Below are 14,505 nucleotides of genomic sequence, written 5' to 3' on the forward strand. Positions count from 1 at the left end.
ATCGATTAGCTTGGGACCGAAGATAGTACCAGAGCTGAGCCAAAAAGTTGAGCACGTTTCTTCGGGACCTACTAGTCTTAGAGTTACCTCTATGACGAGATTGTGCACGGAAATAAGAAGAAGAAGAAACATAGTGTAGTACTAGAATTTCAACTATAATGCGGTACGCTTATAGATGTTTTTGGGACCAATAGGCTAGTCAAGTAGTAAGCCAATTTAAGATCGGTAGTTTCCACCGGTTGATAAGGCCTAAAAGATACATCAGCCAATACGCTAAAAATCTCTCTACGTCAAAAGAATGATGTGTCGAAAAAACTGGGTTTGATTTTTTTTTTGGAAATCGCATTAAAGAGAATTGCAACAATTATTGGTTGATATTGTTGGTTTATTTTATTTGGCCCATATCCGATCAAAATTGAAAATATGTGCCAATATGTTCAAGGTGCACGGCCAATGAGATCGACCCAAATCTGAGTTTAGTTTACTCATAAATCGCAAAAAGAACAGGAACTCAGCGATAATTCTGATTTTTATTGGATTCACTCAGTCTATTGGTACTTCGCCTAGACATAGTAAAATTTTCGTCAATTTTCCGGCAGATTTTTTAGGTTTTCCACAGGAAAACATGAGGCAAATTTACTCATCGCTGATTTGCGATTGAGTAATCTAAAATAAAATTTGGGATGATCACATTGGCCGTGTGTTTGTCTTATCAATTCGTTTTGTTTCTCTCTCTCTCTCTCTCTCTCAATGACATTGACGATAGCCTAGAGCGGTGTCAGGTCGTTGTCATTGACTTGACTCTAAGAGGACTTGACTGTTGTAAAACCTGTTATAAATACGGGAATATACACAAGTTTTGTAAAATTTCCTCATTCAAATGTTAGAGGGTCGTGAAATTCTTTTTACATTTGTACGATCTTTACTCCACTTAGGGACTTTCTCCCGAAAACAAAAATCGAACATCAACATCTGAGTATGAAAGAAATGAATCACCCCTCGGCTGCAATGTTGTTAAACTGCCGAATCAGCTGTAGCTTATGTCGTAACTCAGTTCGTTATTACATTTCGTGGGTTGTGAATCGACGGTCGCAAACAATAATCACTCTTGCAGGTTCCAAGTTGCGTTCTCAGTTCTCTAAATAGCCATGTCCAGCACTCGGAAACAGGTATTAGACCTCTACAAGCGGGTAAGACAAGAAACTGTTTTCTACCATCACTTTTACCACACGGACTGTGATGCTCATTTCAGCTCCAGTACCTGGGCCGCGACTATCCCGGTGGGCCGGAAATGTTCCGGAAAAAGTGCTACAACGCATTCAAACGGCAAAGCACGGAAACCGACCCGCAGAAGATCGAGAAGGCCATCAGTCTGGGCGAGTACGTACAGAAGGAGATCGAAGCGCTGTATAGCTTGAAGAAGTATCGCGCCATGAAGAAGAGATACTACGACAACTAATCGTTGTTGACAGATAAGCAGCTCATCGAATTTAAGAGAGTGAATTTTTATATTAAGGGGTATTCACACAGCGGATCCTAAACGTACACGCCCTCCGTAAATGCGTAATCTTCCATGTATGTTATGTAGTGAATACCCCTATTTTATTTACAGAATTTGTTAGGATGTAAACTTTTGTAAAAGTGTGACTGAAGATGATTTTGTATATTTAGCGAAATAATAAACTATTTAGAAAGAATTAATAGAGTCAATATTAGACGCATCGTGGCCAGCTAACTGGGAAAAAAAACCCTGGAATTCAGTTACATGGCCAACAAGAACAACTCAGCGACTGAATTCAATTGACTCGGAGCATTTTCTTTCCATACGAAATTTACTCTTATGTGGAAAAACCTGACATAACTAATGAGCAGGGATTTCCAAATATGAATAAATTTCGTATGGAAAGAAAATGCTCTGAGTCAATTGAATTCAGTCGCTGAGTTGTTCTTGTTGGCCATGTAGAGAACCGGGATAAATCAATAGGGTTAGTCACAAAGCGCAACGTGAACGAATGCAACTTCGAAAATGCGTACGCTTTCATTACACTCCCTGATACTTTTACACGACTCAATGACAAACAATTGATTCCCTGATTTTCCAGTCGATTTTTGTAAAAGATTCAGACGAGGTTGGAGTGATAGAAGTATTAAGTAAATACAAAAAAAAAGGTTTAATACGTGAATCCACAGTTTTTAGTACTTCTTCATCTTTTTCTCATTTCAAGCTTATTGCTTATCGGATCGCATATTAGCTTATTGCGTACTCCTTACTTAGTGTTCTAAATGCACCTCCACAGTTATTAATTGATAGCTTTCGATGCTTGTACCATTTTCGCAATACCGGGACCGGGAATCGAAACCGCCACCTCCGGCTTGGTAATATGATGCCATTACTAACTACGCTAATGGGCAAAACACCGGTGCGAATTTCTAAATCAATACAGCTAAACTCCGCTAAAATACTGAAATGGTACATTGGAAACAACGAGGCCTTTATTTAGTTTGAATAAGCAATGTATTCGTGCATATTTTAACAGTACCATTTGTACCAGGAATGTCCATAGCCATTGCATATTATTCATAATGCATGACATCATTCTGGATGCGCGAATATTTCGTCCTGATAAATCTTATCGGAAAACAGCAAACTGTCACCAGTTCACCCACGGAGCTTCAGTAGCATGGATCTATCACTCCATCAGAGCTTACCTCCAGAACTACGGGTCATGTCCTTTCAACTCTGGGTTATGAAATGGACAGGACTCGTAGGGCCACAAGGAAAACTCTATCGATTCTTCGTTGCTTTCGGATGGGGAACGTTCATCAAAATAGTTCCAAAAATCGTACTCGGAATGGGCAGTGACCAGTTCGACGTAATTATAAAAGGACTGTCTGAACTACTGTTTCAGATCAATATCTACCTTTCGGCAGCATTGCTCGTCTGGCACTTGCCATCATTCAATCGAATGATTACCACCATGAGCGAAATCGTTAGAACAGGTAAACGTGTGAATAGGTTCAATGAATGTCAGTGAAATTATCTCCAATAACCATCAATCATAGTTACCCACGACGATCATTCCAAAGCATGCTACAATCTGGTCTGTGAGCAAAATTCCAAACTCAACAAGTTTGCCAAATTTTATGCGATCTACGTCATCAACGGATCATTGTTTTACTGCATTCCGGCAATGATCACTAGTTATCTGCGTTATTTCGGCACCACCAATGGTAACGCATCACAACCCATCCAGTTTGAACTTTCCATGGAACAAGAGTAAGCCGTTTGAAATCACAGAACCGTCGTTGACTAGCATTGATTCTCTTGTGCTTTCCGGGACAGATTCTACGGCCTGCAAATCCGTACAAATTTTACACATTACCACATCTTCATGGCGTGCTCGCTGTTGGCCTACTTCACCGGGGCGTATATGTCTACGATCAAGGTAACTGCGGTCGTCAGTGGGTTGAGATGCAGCTCTTTGGCCTATCGATTGGTTGCGATGCAGGTGGGAAAGTTAACCGATTCCAGAGATATTCAACAGGAAAAACCCAAGCCCACGGCGGCCGACATCAAGGAAATCGTTGCGCTACACTGCAAAGCATTCGAGTGAGTTTTTCAAATCAATTCCGTGTACCTACACGCTATTTCAAAACTACCCAAATTTGGGTTGAATCCACCCAGATTGGTCAAAACTGAACCTACCCAAAAATGGGTAAACTATGTTGGGAGTGACAAGTTAACAAATCAACAACATTAATATCAATCCGTTCGACGTTGTTCATTTGTCAACTTGCCACTCCCAACACAGTTTACCCATTTTTGGGTAGGTTAAGTTTTGACCGATCTGGGTGGATTCTACCCAAATTTGAGTAGTTTTGAAATAACGTGTATAGCTAAAAGTAAGTGAGGTTTAATCAGGATAACAGATCTTCTGGAGAATATGATCAACATTCCCTTGGCGACGCAGTTTCTTACATGTCTCCTGTACTGGTGCTTGGTCATGTTCTACGTCTCAATTGTAAGTTGAAAGGTCACTTAATGCAGTTTGGAACGATGATACCTAATAATGGCCTGCGTTACAGGATATCAACATGAGTCTTGTCAATGTGGCAATTCCGTTCGTTGTGTCGTTGATCGAAACCTACGCTTATTCGTTTCTGGGTTCGGAGCTGACCGTTGAAGCGGCGAATGTAGGTCGAGCCATCTACGAGCTACCGTGGTACGAAGATTCCGCAGAACTACAGCGATACTATTGCTTGATGATACAGCGTTCGCAGCGTGCCTCGGGGACGACGGCAATCAAGTTTTTCCTCGTCGGGATCGACAAGTTTGGAGGGGTAAGTGAATATAATTTTAAATACAGGAATGAGAAGCTGGCATTTTACATTTTACAGCTGCTTCGGATGTCGTACTCATACTATTTAGTCCTGAAGGATGTTTTCAATACGCTGTAATTGGGTAACTACATGGCTAACTGGATAATACGATCGAATTTGAGACCCAGGTGTGGAAGCCGCAATTAAATTAAATTGCGGAACATCAGATTCCGAGGCTAATGAAAAGAATTAAGAAGAAGAAGCTCCCTTAATAATTTTGTCACACCAAAATATTCTCACACTTCATTTTTCAAACCTTTAATCAATAGTTTGTTAATATATATCGATATCATTTTCTTTGCTTTTTGACCAATATAAATACAGTGGAATATAGTGATATAAACAACAGTTCGAAATAGTTGCGAAAAAGTTATCACAAAAATGGTTCCAACTAGTTGATGCCTACTGTAGTTGGATTTCCCGCCTGAACTGCCAGATGTTTATTTTTGTTTTCGAAGTCTCACTGTTCATAAGGGCGCAGCGTTTCCCACTTTCATTGGATGATTCAATTTCATAGGTGAAGGTGTTGTTCTTTTTCGGAGAGCGTTTTCAAATTGAAAAATTGTGCTTGTTCGGTGGTTTATTGTAGAAATCGTGGTGTTTTAAAGAAAAAGGTGTATCGAAGAAAAAATTAATCGTAGCAAAAGAAAGAAATAAGTGAATAACAGTAGAAATCTAAGCGAAACAAATTGTTGATCGGCGGAAGGACGCCATTTTTATATTCTCCTTGAATATACACGTGTGGAAAAAAAAAGTGTAAAAAAGAAGAAGAGAGGTGAAAGTCGGAGTGATGATGGAGAAAAAAGATCCCCCTGATCGGGAGAAAGGAGCAGAAGACCCCAAGCGGAAGGAAGCAGGAACTAATGCCATGACAGGAAGAGATGAACCGACAACATCAGGAACAGGATCTGCGACATCAGGAAGAGTACAGCAAAATATCACCTACACCAGCATGGATACCGGACCATATCGCTTCTATTTTGAGCTACGGAACAGAAAGGAAGGGCAAAAGATAAACAAGTTCTCACTTGGGGCTGCACTTCGCAGAATGGATGTCTACAAACAATTCATTACTGACATGAAGTACGTAGGACTGCACAAAATCATCGTATTCATCAGCAGCTACACCAAAGCGAATTCTCTAGTCGATGAAATCAACAGTGGAAGTACCATCTATCGTGCATATGTTCCCAGACACCTTGTGTCCATCACCGAGGTGATTCCGGGAGTTCCAACGGACATAAATATTGACGAAATCAAGTCGGATATCCACTGCAAGGTTCCAATTTTGGAAGTCACCAGAATGTCACGATGGGATGGCCAAAACAGGATTCCAATCAACCGGCTGTGCATCATATTCCGAGCGCAAGAGTTACCAACAATGGTAAAAATGTTCTGCTGCGTCAGCCGCGTGAATGCCTTTACGCCAATTATTTGCAGAAACTGCCTAAGATACGGACATCGTACTGACAACTGTAGGGGAAACAGACGATGTGATAGATGCAGTCAAAGCCACGAACAGAATGAAGAGTTCACAAATTGCCAAAACCAACGCAAATGTGTTCATTGCCGTAGCTCGGATCACGACTCAACGGATGCAACATGTCCCGAACAGAAACGCCAGCTGAAAATTAAAAAGTTCATGACCAAGAAAAACCTGACTTACACGGAGGCCAGAGAACAGGTCCCCACTGCTACCCAAAATCTTTACGAACCACTTATGAACCTGGACGAGTTTCCAACCATTGAGGAAAACTTTTCGACGATGGTGAAAGGTAATTACACTTGGAAAGATCCCCTACGAGAGCAGTGGATCAAAACGAACCAGGAGAGAAAGGCTATTCAGGCTGCAGTACAAATTCGGAAGGAGGAGAAAGAAAAACAAGGAAAGAAACCCAGACTGGTGACATCAAACAATGCAAATAGAAACACGGAACAGAGGAATGAGTTAATCAAGAATACACAGAATGGTAGTGTATCAGGAGCTGCACTGCAAAATCCTTTGAAGGTAACAGAAACAGAACGCTGGGAAGCTATGATGCAAGAAGCTCACAAAATTTCGAACAGAACGCACCAAGCAGCTATGATGAGCTTTTATTCTGATTTCGTTGGAATGTTGGGCCAACGAGACGACGTGAAAAACATGTTCAATATGTGCACGAAAAAGCATTTCAATCTCGCTAACACAGTGGTATTAAATCTAACTAACCAAGCATTTACACAATAAATAAAATGGCTTCGAATAGAATTCAAATTCTACAATCGAATGTTCAAAGTTTTTTAAAAACAAAGCAGAAATCCACAGACTACTGACAGGATCGGATTATTCTATTGCTATACTTTCTGAAACATGGACTCAGGAAAACTTTGAGGATTCGAATAAATACAATATGTCCGGCTTTCATTTTATTCCTCATTCGAGGGACGATGGATATGGAGGAGCAGGAATTTTGTTAACTAACAACTTGAGCTATACTAGAATACCGCTGACAGGCATGTCACGTCTGACTCAAGCGGTCAGTATTCATGTCAACTATCTCGATATTGTTGTAACAGCTGTCTATGTCAGTCCGTCCATTACGGCGGCTGAATTCGAAAACGATATGCACTTTATCTTCACGAGCCTGAGAAATTTGAGGAGAATTATCATTGGCGGTGACTTTAACGCTCACCATTTTCGATGGGGTGATGGAACATGTGACAAAAAAGGTGAGATCGTGATGGAAAAGGTGAATCAGAGTGGATTGTTAATACTAAATGACGGATCCCCAACGTACGTTCCACTGCAGCTGAATCACCGTTCGTCTGCTATCGATATTTCATTATGTTCAACCGATTTAGTAAACTCATTGGGATGGAGTACATTGGACTATGGTATAGGCAGTCACCATAAATGTGTTAAAATATGTTGGATGTAAACACGAAATATTCAATCTGGCTATTTTTACGATAAAAAGGCGATAAATGAGTGTATATCAAAGTTGGATACGGCTGAGGTTCGATCTGTTCAAGAGCTTCAAAAATGCGTGAAAAGGATTTATAAGGTAAACAAGAAGAAGGATAGAAGATCACCAAAGTTTTGGTGGTCTGACGATGTAGATGCGGCATGGAAAGAGAAAAACGAGGCCAGGAAAAATTTCAACCGGATAGCCAGTATGGAAAACCTGCTAGAGTTTAAACGCAAGGCTGCGCTTTTCCAGAGGAAGAAAAGAGAAGAAATCAGGAATAAATTTGAAGAACTACCAAATGAGGTTGGGCCTTTCGTCTCATCAAAGGAGCTGTGGCAAAAGGTTGGACGCTTGACTGGTAAAAGGACGCACAAAAAAGAAAATAACATTATCTTCGATGATGAAGCATCTGCACAACTCTTTTTGGACACTCACTTCGGATGTAATGACCCGCAGTTAGGATATACAACAGGTTTAGTGTGCACAACTACGCTTTTGGACAAAAACAACTGGTACAGGATTCTTGACAGTAAGAAGAAAAAATCTGCTCCAGGAGAAGACAATTTGACCTACGAGATGATTCGTAGTCTACAGCCCGATGTAACGGAGACCATCATCAGAAACATCAACGAAATGTGGCGAAGAGGTTGTTTGGACGACTCGTTGAAAAATATTAAGGTTGTAGCCATCCCGAAACCAGGACGCGACCAAAGCACTCCCTCGGGAAAAAGACCGATTTCCTTGGTCCCTACACTGACCAAAGTGGCAAATACAGCAGTGTTGGAGCAATTACAAAATACTCTTATCCTACCTGAAAATTCATTCGGGTTTAGAAAGGGGCTTTCAACCAATAGGGTAAACGCTCCTATAGTTGCGGTACGTTAGAAGCGTTAGGTTCCTATAGTTGTGTATTGAGTCTCCATACACAACTATAGGAACCTAACGCTTCTAACGTACCGCAACTATAGGAGCGTTTCCCCTACATGCATATCGTTCGTAACAAACTGGATAAAAGAAAGCAAAAGGAACCACATGGTAACAGGTCTGATATGCATAGATCTCTCTAACGCGTTCAACGCAGTTAGAACAGACACGTTAGAGGTAATTCTATCTGGTATGGGAGTGTCACACGAAATCCTCATGCTTTTTAAAAAATAGAAAAGTTTCACTGCATATTCGCGAAAAGGTTCTGAGTAGAACAATAAGCAACGGACTTCCGCAAGGAGATGTATTGTCTCCAACGCTTTTCAACGCATACACCGCGAAACTACATGATATCAAGAAGCATTGAGTCATACTCGTTCAGTATGCGGATGACTTTGGAATCTTGGTTAGAGCTAAAAATCTAGAACTGTTAAACACCGTAGCTCAAGAATATTTAGACGAGTTCTCCGAAAAGGCAGAATGTTTGAACTTTACTGTGAATGCGGTAAAGACTAAAGCCTTGCTTTTCCAAAATAATGATAAGGAATTAAACATCACTATCAACGGAACTAAAATTGAGACTGTGAGGAATCACCGATATCTAGGAATAACCATCGATCGCTACCTTAGCTTTGGAGCTCACATAAGAGAAGTAAGAGAAAAAATCCAACAACGGCTCAACATGGTAAAAATCTTAAGTGGTGCCAAAAGTGGTGCTCACCCCGATACGATGACAAGGATATATATAGCACTGTGTCGAAGCATAATGGAGTACGGATGTTCGATTTTCAACAACGCAAAACCTTCTAATCGACGAATAATGTCAGTCATCAACAACCAAGGCTTACGAAAAATCACGGGAACAACGAAAACAACACCACTTAACGCTCTAGCAGCTTTGAGTGGTCAGGAACCGCTGGAATTTCGTCATGAGTATGTTACCATGCGTGAAATTGCCCGGCATGTCACCAGTGAAGATGTGATTGCTAAGCAACTTAAAAATACTACGTTGCCTGAAGATGTGGAAAAGTGGGATACGTTCACATATCTTGAGAGAGTATACTGGACCAATAAGGAATTGTTCGAAGCAATCAGTCCGTTAACTAACTCGGCTGATACAGAAGTATCAATCAACCCTTATCTGGAGGACTTACAAACAGCAAAGAAGAACAACGATCCTGTGAAGCTTAAGCAGCTGGCGCTCTTCGTAATGAACGGTCGCAATAAAGGAAAAGGTAGGATATTCACCGATGCCTCCAAAGAGGGTACGATTTGCGGAATAGGTGTTTTTGTCGAGAACATCAAAAGAAGAGATTGTTTCAAGCTCTCAAGAGAAACGAGTGTTACATCTGCCGAGCTAATTGCTATCCAACAAGCCACTCGCATAATCGAACAGGAGCACCTTCAAAATTACGTAATATACACTGATTCAAAATCAGCATGCATCATGTTGATCACAGCTCTCGAATCAAAGACAAAGGAAGGAATTTTGGCTGATATACTCACCTGCTGCCAAAGATGGAACATATCAATACAGTGGATCCCAAGCCACGTTTCGATCAGTGGAAACGAGACGGCCGATATGCTGGCTAAAAATGGTGTAAATTCGGATAATGTGCTACATAACAAAATTCTGCTTAAAGATGCCTTCCTGAATCGTATTCCGAAGAAAAAGGAAAGAACTTCTTCAGCTCACAACCAGAATTTTACACTGCATCATGGTTCAAAGACGTGGATATGAAAGGAAGTGATATAAAACTGATCAATCGACTTATGGTAGGCCACGATTACTCAAAATACTGGTTAACTCGCATGAAAATACTAGATGACTCAGATTGCGAAATCTGTGCAGAGCCGGAAACATCGGAACACTTGATACTTCACTGTCCTCGTTTGGGCATGCTACGAATGCAGTTTTCCTTCGACAATAGATTTGCAACGCTTTCGGATCTTTTCAAAACTCGCAACGAATCACTATTTAAGGAAGTAGTCAAATTCATCAGAATAGCCAAATTGGATCTATAAAATGATCCTAGACAGGAAACACCGTCTCTACCGACGTTAAACTTCTCGGAGGGCATATAGTCTAGACACTGGCCCTAATCTAGAGCTGTCAAACAGATAGCTCGCTTGAGAAAGAAGAAGAAGAAGTCTCACTGTTGGTTTACTGCTTATTCTGGAAGTTGTTTTCGAGGAACTTTTGTTTGGTGAGTGTTTTTTTCAGTAGAAATGAAATCAATTTATAATGATAATTCAAATAAGATTGTAGCAACGACAATGATCAACGAGGATTCAAACGGAGGCGATAACGAACCCGCTAGTGAAGCGGCTGCAGGCTCGTTTGTTGATTATGATTTGGAGGAACTGGAGGACGAGATGGAAAATGTAGAGGCTCAGCTACCCGTAGATCTGTTGAACGTCACCGATGCGAGCAATGCAGCAAACAGCCGTGATGACTTATTTTTCTGTTCACTGTTAGTGTACAAGCGACAATTCAAAGGACAGTCATCAGGAACCTATGTTGCTCGCTGGGAGCTGTCCGCAGGAAGCAACAGCGAGTTCATTCACAAAGTTTGGAATTTGTCGAAGGAGTATTTAGCTCGTGAGGTAATTTTCGTTTCAAACGCTGATGGGACATCTAGTCCATCATGGAGCTCCAACGAGTCAGCCCTCGAGAGTGAATTCCAGAAGTTTGTGCTATTCCAATCTGACCGGCGAAACTATACTGAAGTGAGCGATGAAAAGAGTAGTCTTATACAAAGCTGGAGAGACAAAGAAATTTCTTTGTTTTTGCATATGTATTCGCTCTCCATAAGTAGTCGAGCAGTTTGGAATTCGATCAAGGATGTGTTGATTGATCCAGCTGAAAAGGACAGATTCGGAGCAGCAATGACTAAAGCTGTGTTTGAACTATTTGATGATCTCAGAGGCACTCACGGTGAACATTTGGACGGACATGGAATGGCTTGGTCGTTCTGGGCCAACAGTATTTTGAACGCTCCCGCTCACCTAAGGCCAGCAATGATGGACCATCCTCCCCAGCATTTATCTCATTTGTTCCGGGCAAAAGAAGGACCTCGTATCAATGCAATAAGAAGAGAATTGAACGTAGCCCACAGTGTTAACGATAGTTTTTGATGAGGAGATCACATCACTTCGTCAGGCTTTTGATGTTCTGGAATCGAGTTTTGAAAATGTTGCCGAAACGATGAAGATTGTGAAACACCGTCTGGAGGCTTTGGAGATAAGAGACAAGCTGAGCGAAACCCTCATCAGTGCTATGGAGTCTCAGCAGGGCCGGACATTGAGCATAGAAATCACCGACGCTGACGATGTTGATCATGTTTAACCAATTTATATTCGGCCATTTATTTCATCGTTTTCTTCTTCTGCTAAACAAGCAGAACAACTTTTACAAATAAACAGTTAAATAAAACAAACTTTATCAATCTCCTTTCAAGGTTATGTCAATCAGTTCTTCTGGAACTGCTATATTTGGATCAAACTTTCCTCCATGAACGCATCCCGGATAGTATTCTAGGCCTTATGGAAGCTATCCTAGACGCTGCCGCTTCCGCCGTTCCGACGACGGGCAGCAAACCAGGATGAAAAGCCCTCCGCTGGTAGAACGACGACACCAAAAAAGCTGTTAAGCCACTTCGAAAACTCAAACGCCTCCAAACGATCACAATGCTGCCCTTGACAACTACCACTAGCCACACACCCAGTGCCGTCAAGAAATGAAAACTGCTAAGCAATCCAGCTGGATGAACTGCCTTGATACACTCAAAAAAATCCACACGTTCCATTCATGTGTTTTCAAATATGAATTTTGCCAATTGCCAGTCACCATGATATCATGTGAATTTCATTCGCATTTCATGGGATCAATGTTCAAAAATCACATGTCCCAGCTGTCGGTGAAATCAAAACAAACCACACCATAATTTCGTGTGTTTACTTATTGAAATTCATGGGATCTCAGTATAGGATCTGCGCTACTGTTTTCTACTATTGCATTTAACGTGTATGGTACATGGATCTAATCAGTAGCACGACGAGTGTCAAAAGAAGTATTAAACAAAGTAACAATCAATGCTAATGTATGTTGCTGCTACAGTTATGACCCGTACGAGAGTTTCCAGGTACAACACAATATTAATTTACGCTTTAATCTACTGTCAATAATTACTTTTCCCAGTAGCGATTAATTTGTCAGCTGGTGTGAAGTACTTGGTCAGTTCTATCTCACAGAAAACTTTATTTTTGGCTTCATTAGAGAGATTTTCAGGCCTTGGCTGGATCATTTTTAAAACAGAAAACTGATCAGGAATAGTAAGTAAATCCTATTTATTGACAAAAGCTGGAAAACTTTATATCTCTATTACAGTCTTTTACAGTATCCTGGGGCTCCTAGCTCCTGGTGTAGTGAAGCGATTGGAGAGAGCTGTAGTGTATTTTTTTCTTATCTTTCATGAATTATTAATGCAAAAAAAATCATTAAATGAAATGCAATATTGCTGGGATAAGTTTTAATCCATTATCAAAGGTAAGTTACACAAACCAGATATGTTCAAGAATATACTTTTTAAAGAAGGAAATTTGATGATTAGGTGTCAGACTGTCAATAACAAAATGTGAAACATATGAAATCCAAGTGTATCACAATTGAACTTATAGTGTTCGGGTATAATTTCTATTATAAGATTCACACATGAATTGGATGTGTTTCGCAATTTGCGCAAATTGAAGTGTAGAACACATAAAGGTAACGTGTGATTTTTTTTAAGTGTAGTATCAACGAATCACAATCCTCGGTGGACATTTGGAATCGAGTCAACGCCCTCAGTGACAAACGGCGTATGGCTCCACGGTATCCGACCGCTCTACCTCCATCTCAAACTTATGGTACCACCGGATCCTAGCAACACGGACATCAACCAGACATATTTCCCTGGGAGGAACCCCGCTTTGCTTTAAGCCGAAGCACTGGCAAATCCGCCGGACCGGACGAGGTTGGTTACCCCCTTCTGACCGAGGGGGGCGACACATCTAAATCTTACTTCAAGATGCTCGAAAAATCTCGCACTAGCGATTGAGCCTTCGAAAAATCCTCTATCATTTTTCGCATCTACTTGCATCGCGCATCATCTTTTTGCAGAAAATCTTCAGAATTGTCATCAATCTGCTTTCTATCTACTAAGCGTGCGGGCAGCTAACCACAGCAAAACAAAATCTTTCCTACATCGCAGGTAGAGTCGCCCCCCCTAGCTTCTGACCCACTTACCCGTTCCAGGCATTGTTGGAACTATTCAACAAACTATGGCTGAATGGGGTGTACCCTGACAAGTAGAAGGAGAGCCTCGTCGTGCCCATCTCGAAAAAAAAACGAATCATCTCATGAAGCATCCAAATACCGTCCGATCGCTCTCACCTTGCTGCATGACCAAAAATGGTAAACCGTAGGCTTAAACAGTTCCTCGAGAACGGTTCCGTACTGCTTTTCGACAGGGCTACGGCACCTCTACGTACTTTGCGACTCTCGGAGACGTTCTCCAGGAAGCCAAGAACAACATCAACCACATTGAGCGGGTATCCCTCTACATATCGAAGGCTTTAAACAGGACGTGGACGCCCCTCGTGCTCAACCAAACAGAGTCGATAATCCACTTAATCACCGATCGTTCTTTCAGAGTCACAATTGGCGACACGAGGTTCCAGCCTTTCCGTGAGGAAACGGGGTCTCCCAGGGATCAGAAATTGCAGTCACGCTGTGCCTTATAGCAATGAACGGTGTCTTCAGTCGGCTTCCTCGCAACATCTTCATCTTTGTTTACGCCGATGACGTCCTCGTAGTCTCCGTCGGCCGAACGCCGACCCGCAAAAATCCTGGGTGTTCTAATCGACCGGAAGCTTTGCTTTGAGCCCCATTTGCTAGCCGTTAAATCCAGCTGTCGTAGCACGCTAAACCTGGCGCGGACCAGGCGCACCAGACAGCACCAATCCAACAACCGTGACATCCGGTTTAAGGTGGCGCGGGCAATTATTGACAGTCGTTTGCTCTACGGCCTTGAGCTAACCTGCTCAGCTACCGAAAAGCTAATTAAACCCTCGCTCCGACCTTCAACAGCTACGTCCGTATTGAATAATTTTGCACAAGCCGAAACTTCTTAAGGCATGGATGGAAGCCGATCCAATCCTAGGAAGGCGACTCTATCTACGATGCAGGAAAAATTGTGTTTTGCTGTGGCTA

The 14,505-nt window shown here is 41.6% G+C and overlaps 1 protein-coding gene across 1 annotated transcript; it reads left to right on the forward strand.

Annotated features, from left to right (window-relative positions):
* Window positions 1–1,081: 1,081 nt before the first annotated feature.
* osi (orsai) lies at window positions 1,082–1,672 on the forward strand. Its single transcript, XM_065216875.1, has 2 exons — window positions 1,082–1,190; window positions 1,253–1,672. Exons 1-2 carry the CDS (start codon window positions 1,149–1,151, stop codon window positions 1,457–1,459), a joined length of 249 nt encoding a protein of 82 aa, XP_065072947.1. The 5' UTR covers window positions 1,082–1,148; the 3' UTR covers window positions 1,460–1,672.
* The last annotated feature ends 12,833 nt before the right edge of the window (window positions 1,673–14,505 follow it).

This window comes from Ochlerotatus camptorhynchus, unplaced genomic scaffold (assembly GCF_037179485.1).
Source record: "Ochlerotatus camptorhynchus isolate MF236.1 unplaced genomic scaffold, CSIRO-AGI_Acam_v1.1 ptg000070l, whole genome shotgun sequence".
In the NCBI taxonomy this organism is placed as follows: domain Eukaryota; kingdom Metazoa; phylum Arthropoda; class Insecta; order Diptera; family Culicidae; genus Ochlerotatus; species Ochlerotatus camptorhynchus.